Source organism: Lampetra planeri, chromosome 5 (genome assembly GCF_965212315.1).
Source record: "Lampetra planeri chromosome 5, kcLamPlan1.2.h2, whole genome shotgun sequence".
Taxonomy (NCBI): domain Eukaryota; kingdom Metazoa; phylum Chordata; class Hyperoartia; order Petromyzontiformes; family Petromyzontidae; genus Lampetra; species Lampetra planeri.
In genome coordinates, this window is record NC_136111.1 from 23,306,974 (window position 1) to 23,315,386 (window position 8,413).

Here is an 8,413-nt window from a genome sequence, read left to right on the forward strand (position 1 = left end):
GTGGTGAATATTCATCACCACTCGTGAATATGAACGACCTCGCCGCGAGCCAAGGTCGCGGCGTCGTAATCCCGCGTCATTGTGAAGACGAAGCACGCCGCCGGCCATCTTTGTAAGGGAGGAGCCCAACTCAATCGACGCGCCGCAGCTGCGCAACTCGAGGCACGCGAGGCGACGTCAACTGGGCGGCCACGCCGACCCGTCCCCACCCCGTGCCAATGTGGCCGCGATGACTCCGGGGGCGCCGTTGGACGCGCGACGCGACATGTGACTCGACACGTGCGACCTGAGCCGGGTTGGGGACGGAGGTGAGCGAGCGAACAGCCAAGAGTTACAACAACACCACGAATAGTCTACAACACGCCTAGCGACTACAACACCACAACAAGACTACACCACCACGACTAGTCTGCAACACGCCTAGCGACTACAACACGCCTAGCGACTACAACACCACCACTAGACTACACCACCACGACTAGTCTACAACACGACTAGCGACTACAACACCACAACTAGACTACACCACCACGACTAGTCTACAACACGACTAGCGACTACAACACCACCACTAGTCTACACCACCAACAGACTAGAGACTACGACAACAACAGCAGCAGCAGCGGCGGCAGGATGTCCAAGAGGCGCGTGCGCTGGATCGCCGAGCTCGCCGAGCGCGTGCGCGAGGTGTGGGCCGTGTCGCGGCGGCAGCCCGACAGCGTCCGCCACGCGCTCGACCCCTCCACGATGCGGCGGCCCCACACGGGCCGGCGGCTCCCGGCGCGCGCCTGGGCGGACGCGGCGCGCGAGTCGCGGCTCCCCGCGCTGCTGGGCGCGGCGCGGCGCGCGGGCCTCGGCCGCCTCGCCACGCGCGCCTCGTGGGCGGCGCTGCACGGGGACGGCGCCGCGTGCTGCTGGCGCGTGACGGCGGTGCGCCTCGACTACACGGCCAGCGTGAGACGCCTCGCACGCGCACGCAACACCACCACGCTGCGTGCCACGCCACACTGTGTGCGTGCCACGCACATCTATGTGTGCCTATGTGGCATGCACCGAATACATTCGTAACACACAGTTCGTTACGCATAGAGCTGTGGATATAATTTACGTTGCACTTTCGCAGCGTACGTAACCAATCGTGATAATCTGTGTCATGTATATGCACGCGTAGCACGCATGCACGTGTGTGATGAGATGCACGCATGCACGTGTTCCATGAGATGCACGCATGCACGTGTGTGATGAGATGCACGCATGCACGTGTTCCATGAGATGCACGCATGCACGTGTTCCATGAGATGCACGCATGCACGTGTGGGATGAGATGCCTGCATGCACGTGTTCCATGAGATGCACGCATGCACGTGTTCCATGAGATGCACGCATGCACGTGTTCCATGAGATGCACGCATGCACGTGTGGGATGAGATGCCTGCATGCACGTGTTCCATGAGATGCACGCATGCACGTGTTCCATGAGATGCACGCATGCACGTGTGGGATGAGATGCCTGCATGCACGTGTTCCATGAGATGCACGCATGCACGTGTGGGATGAGATGCACGCATGCACGTGTTTCATGAGATGCACGCATGCACGTGTTCCATGAGATGCACGCATGCACGTGTGGGATGAGATGCACGCATGCACGTGTTCCATGAGATGCACGCATGCACGTGTGGGATGAGATGCACGCATGCACGTGTTCCATGAGATGCACGCATGCACGTGTGGGATGAGATGCCTGCATGCACGTGTTCCATGAGATGCACGCATGCACGTGTGGGATGAGATGCACGCATGCACGTGTTCCATGAGATGCCTGCATGCACGTGTGGGATGAGATGCACGCATGCACGTGTTCCATGAGATGCACGCATGCACGTGTGTGATGAGATGCACGCATGCACGTGTTCCATGAGATGCACGCATGCACGTGTGTGATGAGATGCCTGCATGCACGTGTGGGATGAGATGCACGCATGCACGTGTGGGATGAGGTGCACGCATGCACGTGTTCCATGAGATGCACGCATGCACGTGTGGGATGAGATGCACGCATGCACGTGTTCCATGAGATGCACGCATGCACGTGTGTGATGAGATGCACGCATGCACGTGTTCCATGAGATGCACGCATGCACGTGTGGGATGAGATGCACGCATGCACGTGTGGGATGAGATGCACGCATGCACGTGTGGGATGAGATGCACGCATGCACGTGTTCCATGAGTTGCACGCATGCACGTGTGGGATGAGATGCACGCATACACGTGTTCCATGAGATGCACGCATGCACGTGTGGGATGAGATGCACGCATACACGTGTTCCATGAGATGCCTGCATGCACGTGTGGGATGAGATGCACGCATACACGTGTTCCATGAGATGCCTGCATGCACGTGTGGGATGAGATGCACACATACACGTGCTCCATGAGATGCACGCATGCACGTGTGGGATGAGATGCACGCATACACGTGTTCCATGAGATGCACGCATGCACGTGTTCCATGAGATGCACGCATGCACGTGTGGGATGAGATGCACGCATACACGTGTTCCATGAGATGCACGCATGCACGTGTGGGATGAGATGCCTGCATGCACGTGTTCCATGAGATGCCTGCATGCACGTGTTCCATGAGATGCCTGCATGCACGTGTTCCATGAGATGCACGCATGCACGTGTTCCATGAGATGCACGCATGCACGTGTGGGATGAGATGCCTGCATGCACGTGTTCCATGAGATGCACGCATGCACGTGTGGGATGAGATGCACGCATACACGTGTTCCATGAGATGCACGCATGCACGTGTTCCATGAGATGCACGCATGCACGTGTGGGATGAGATGCCTGCATGCACGTGTGTGATGAGATGCACGCATACACGTGTTCCATGAGATGCACACATGCACGTGTTCCATGAGATGCACGCATGCACGTGTTCCATGAGATGCACGCATGCACGTGTGTGATGAGATGCACGCATGCACGTGTGTGATGAGATGCACGCATACACGTGTTCCATGAGATGCACGCATGCACGTGTTCCATGAGATGCACGCATGCACGTGTGGGATGAGATGCACGCATGCACGTGTTCCATGAGATGCACGCATGCACGTGTTCCATGAGATGCACGCATGCACGTGTTCCATGAGATGCCTGCATGCACGTGTGGGATGAGATGCACGCATGCACGTGTTCCATGAGATGCCTGCATGCACGTGTGGGATGAGATGCACGCATACACGTGTGGGATGAGATGCACGCATACACGTGTTCCATGAGATGCACGCATGCACGTGTGGGATGAGATGCACGCATGCACGTGTGGGATGAGATGCACGCATGCACGTGTGGGATGAGATGCACGCATGCACGTGTGGGATGAGATGCACGCATACACGTGTGGGATGAGATGCACGCATGCACGTGTGGGATGAGATGCACGCATGCACGTGTGGGATGAGATGCACGCATGCACGTGTGGGATGAGATGCACGCATGCACGTGTTCCATGAGATGCACGCATACACGTGTGGGATGAGATGCACGCATGCACGTGTTCCATGAGATGCCTGCATGCACGTGTCCGATGAGATGTACGTGTCGCATGTTTCTGTGCAGGATCTGGACCATGGGAAAGCGTGGGGCGTCCTCACCTTCCAGGGTGAGCCGTGCAGTGCGGTTGCACAAATCTACCCACGCGCCCAGCCAGTGTTGTTCATCTGCTGTTGGGTAATGGTTATTTGACCATACCTCAGTCGGTGAAGGTGGGGGAGGCGAGACTTGGAGCATAGTGCAGGACAACTATGGGTTTGCTGCAAGTACTGCCCTCGAAAGTCGATCCATCCAATGCATGGTGGTCGCTAATAAATGAAAAAAACACTTTCCAGACTCAATCTTGCTTAGCCTCAGAGTTTTGCAGAGATCGGGCGCGTTGCGGGTGATTTGGCATTCAGACCTGTCACTTGATTTCTCTCGGTCCACATGAAGCCGTCGATTTCAAAACAGTCGGCTACATTTGCCCGTCAATGCAAGCATTCTATCCGCACTGGTTGGTTACTGAAGGGGTGAAATGTTCGATCTGTCGACGCTTTGTTTCTATCCTTAGTACATCAAGTCGTTTCTTTTACTGAAAGGGCCTTTTGGTGGTGACGCAAGCGACGTGTGTGTGTCAGTGAGTGGTTACCCGTCAGAGGGTAATTTTGGATATTTTGAAAGACATATTTGGCCCTCGGTGAGGAAAAGGTTCTCCACCCGAGACGTCCATTATGATGTGTTCGCTCTGTGTGATGTGTTCTCTATGTGTGTGTGTGTGATGTATTCTCTGTGTGTGTGTGTTCTCTGTGTGTGTGATGTGTTCTCTATGTGTGTGTGTGATGTGTTCTCTATGTGTGTGTGTGATATATTCTCTATGTGTGTGTGTGATGTGTTCTCTATGTGTTCTCTATGTGTGTGATGTGTTCTCTATGTGTGTGATGTGTTCTCTATGTGTGTGTGTGATGTGTTCTCTATGTGTGTGTGTGTGTGTGATGTGTTCTCTGTGTGTGTGATGTGTTCTCTATGTGTGTGTGTGTGTGATGTGTTCTCTATGTGTGTGTGTGTGTGATGTGTTCTCTATGTGTGTGTGTGGTGTGTTCTCTGTGTGTGATGTGTTCTCTGTGTGTGTGATGTGTTCTCTGTGTGTGTGATGTGTTCTCTATGTGTTCTCTATGTGTGTGATGTGTTCTCTATGTGTGTGATGTGTTCTCTATGTGTGTGTGTGATGTGTTCTCTATGTGTGTGTGTGATGTGTTCTCTATGTGTGTGTGTGTGTGATGTGTTCTCTGTGTGTGTGATGTGTTCTCTATGTGTGTGTGTGATGTGTTCTCTATGTGTGTGTGTGATGTGTTCTCTATGTGTGTGTGTGTGTGATGTGTTCTCTATGTGTGTGTGTGTGTGATGTGTTCTCTATGTGTGTGTGTGGTGTGTTCTCTGTGTGTGATGTGTTCTCTGTGTGTGTGATGTGTTCTCTGTGTGTGTGATGTGTTCTCTATGTGTGTGATGTGTTCTCTATGTGTGTGATGTGTTCTCTATGTGTGTGTGTGTGTGATGTGTTCTCTGTGTGTGTGATGTGTTCTCTATGCGTGTGTGTGATGTGTTCTGTGTGTGTGTGATGTGTTCTGTGTGTGTGTGATGTGTTCTCTATCTGTGTGTGTGATGTGTTCTCTATGTGTGTGTGTGATGTGTTCTCTATGTGTGTGTGATGTGTTCTCTATGTGTGTGTGATGTGTTCTCTGTGCGTGTGTGTGATGTGTTCTCTGTGCGTGTGTGTGATGTGTTCTCTGTGCGTGTGTGTGATGTGTTCTCTATGTGTGTGTGTGTGATGTGTTCTCTATGTGTGTGTGTGTGATGTGTTCTCTGTGCGTGTGTGTGATGTGTTCTCTATGTGCGTGTGTGTGATGTGTTCTCTGTGCGTGTGTGTGATGTGTTCTCTATGTGTGTGTGTGGGATGTGTTCTCTGTGCGTGTGTGTGGTGTGTTCTCTATATGTGTGTGTGTGATGTGTTCTCTATGTGTGTGTGTGATGTGTTCTCTATGTGTGTGTGTGATGTGTTCTCTATGTGTGTGTGTTCTCTGTGCGTGTGTGTGATGTGTTCTCTGTGCGTGTGTGTGATGTGTTCTCTGTGCGTGTGTGTGATGTGTTCTCTTTGTGTGTGTGTGTGATGTGTTCTCTATGTGTGTGTGTGATGTGTTCTCTATGTGTGTGTGTTCTCTGTGCGTGTGTGTGATGTGTTCTCTGTGCGTGTGTGTGATGTGTTCTCTGTGCGTGTGTGTGATGTGTTCTCTATGTGTGTGTGTGTGATGTGTTCTCTATGTGTGTGTGTGATGTGTTCTCTATGTGTGTGTGTGATGTGTTCTCTATGTGTGTGTGTGTGATGTGTTCTCTATGTGTGTGTGTGTGATGTGTTCTCTATGTGTGTGTGTGATGTGTTCTCTATGTGTGTGTGTGTGATGTGTTCTCTGTGCGTGTGTGTGATGTGTTCTCTGTGCGTGGGTGTGATGTGTTCTCTATGCGTGTGTGTGTGATGTGTTCTCTATGTGTGTGTGTGATGTGTTCTTTGTGCGTGTGATGTTCTCTATGTGTGTGTGTGTGTGATGTGTTCTCTGTGCGTGTGTGTGTCATGTGTTCCCTATGCGTGTGTGTGTGACGTGTTCTCTATGTGTGTGTGTGTGATGTGTTCTCTATGCGTGTGTGTGTGTGTGTGATGTGTTCTCTATGCGTGTGTGTGTGACGTGTTCTCAATGCGTGTGTGTGTGACGTGTTCTCTATGCGTGTGTCTGATGTGTTATCTATGCGTGTGTGTGACGTGTTCTCTATGTGTGTGTGTGACGTGTTCTCTATGCATGTGTGTGTGACGTGTTCTCTATGTGTGTGATGTGTTCTCTTTGCGTGTATGCTGTAAAATTACCCGGGTGCCGGTGCTTCCATCCTGCAGGCAAGACCGAGGGCGAGGCCCGCGAAATCGAGCAGGCCATGTACCACGACTGGCGACTCATCCCGCGGCACGAGGAGGCGGCCTTCATAGCGAGATGCGTCCCGGCCCCCCAGGAGGAGGACACGGGCCCCCGGCTGGTCCCCTTCCCGCCGCTGCTGCGAGCCATGGTCCTCGCGCGCGCTGCCAAGGATGGTCGCGAGCAGAGCGAGCCGATGCTCGATCTCGCTTTGGTGTCGCTCGGCAAGCAGCTGCAGCAGCAGAGGGAGGCCAGGTTGAAAGGCAGATGCCTGTAGGTAGGCGAGGAGCATCGTCAAATGTGTAGGCAGTTTTTAGTTCATCAACGTCATGGTCTTCCCTGAATCTTTGTGATTTCCACGAGCCCTCTGGTTAAACGTATGTACTGGATGTCCTCTGATCTGGAAAATAGTCTGGTGTAATATTTTTGAATGAACAAACGTCAATGTTCCTGAGCTTTCTGGTATAATAGTAATAATGTGTGCTTATATGTACGTGCTTGGAATGGTTCAAAATAGGGACATGTTGCACCTATGTAATATACTTTACACTTGAATAAATATTAACCGAGAAACTGATGTCTTAATAGTATTGTGTTCATTAGCTGATCTCACACGTCGGCATGTGTGGTCAGCCTGAGTGATGATGTGATATAATCTGCCAGTAGGTGGTAGTGTTTGCCTGTTTCATTGATGTGTGTGGTACTGTGTTTAGTCGTTTTCATTCCTTAATGCTCTAAAAAAGCATCTTTTTCTCTTTAGCTTTTAATTTAGGGATGCAATTTTTTGGAGTAAGCCAGATATGGTCGCTGTGTATGTAGTTTTGTATTTGGTCTGCTTAAAAGGCTAGCATCTATCGACTAATCAACACCTTCCGAGTTCATATGGGTAAGGTGTTTAAATGTTGAGTTTATTGAATGTCTACTCTCTCTGAGAGCTGTACTTATTCCCCGAATAGTGCTCAAGCACAAGTCACATGTCAAAGAACTAAGTGTTGGCTGCAAGTTGCCGAGTCCAGTTGAAGATTGATAGGAGAAATGAATGTCATCCATTCGCATTAACTGCAGTTGTATACAACAATCATCGTAGGTGAGAATATCAATGTGGCTTTATATTACAGCTCAAAACTAGTTTTATATTCTGAGTTTTAAGCAGATGCATCTTAAAAGTGCAAGTGGCCCAGCGGGAGAGTGATCGGCTCGCATACAGAGAGTTGCGGGTTCAAATCCTGGTTGGAGGTTGACTCATCCCATCATACCTCTGGGGTCAATAAAATTAGTATCACTTTGTGGGGAAGTCAACAGTGGTTGTCATGGAGGGATGTACCTCTACCGTTGGAATGTGGAGTCTCCACCACTGACTGTAAACAGATGAGCACTACTTCACTGCTCATATGGGCAGATAATCATGATCTTACGTCTGCACTGTGCGTGGACTGCATGTGCTGATACCTCCTCCTTGGACACCCTGCCGCCACTGATCTGACTTCTGATCAGGCACTTTGAAAGTGTTTTATTGTTACACATGTTTATCTAGGAAACTTCGCCGAGTCTCAAGAATATCTTTAAAGATGTTCGTGCCAAATTTTGCACAGGGCGATGTTGCTATGTGTAAGTCCAAATGAGTAATTTACAGGAAATTTGTTTCCATTGGGATGTTTGGCAAATGCCGGTTACATTGATATTTTTTAGCTCTCGCAGGAAACGCAAGCACCCAGAGGAAACCCGTGCAGAACAAGGGAGAACATGCGTACTCCACACAAAGGCAATGGAGGCAGGAGTTTATTGTAGGCCCTTGCTGTGAGGCACAAGTGTTACTGCTGCACCACCCTCCCACTGAAATAATAGCAGCCTTATTGAAATAAACATGGAAAAAGCTGCCCAAAATCTTTCAATTCTGTAACAGT

At 50.8% G+C, this 8,413-nt stretch overlaps 1 protein-coding gene across 1 annotated transcript; it reads left to right on the forward strand.

Annotated features, from left to right (window-relative positions):
* The first annotated feature begins 509 nt into the window (after positions 1-509).
* MRPS34 (mitochondrial ribosomal protein S34) lies at positions 510-7,086 on the forward strand. The gene is made up of 3 exons (XM_078595052.1): positions 510-954; positions 3,640-3,682; positions 6,494-7,086. Exons 1-3 carry the CDS (start codon positions 634-636, stop codon positions 6,784-6,786), a joined length of 657 nt encoding a protein of 218 aa, XP_078451178.1. The 5' UTR covers positions 510-633; the 3' UTR covers positions 6,787-7,086.
* The last annotated feature ends 1,327 nt before the right edge of the window (positions 7,087-8,413 follow it).

Coding starts and splice junctions, on each gene's coding strand:
- MRPS34 (XM_078595052.1), top strand. CDS start 634: ATGTCCAAGAGGCGCGTGCGCTGGATCGCCGAGCTCGCCGAGCGCGTG. Junction 955..3,639: donor GCCTCGACTACACGGCCAGC/GTGAGACGCCTC, acceptor GTTTCTGTGCAG/GATCTGGACCATGGGAAAGC. Junction 3,683..6,493: donor GGGCGTCCTCACCTTCCAGG/GTGAGCCGTGCA, acceptor TCCATCCTGCAG/GCAAGACCGAGGGCGAGGCC.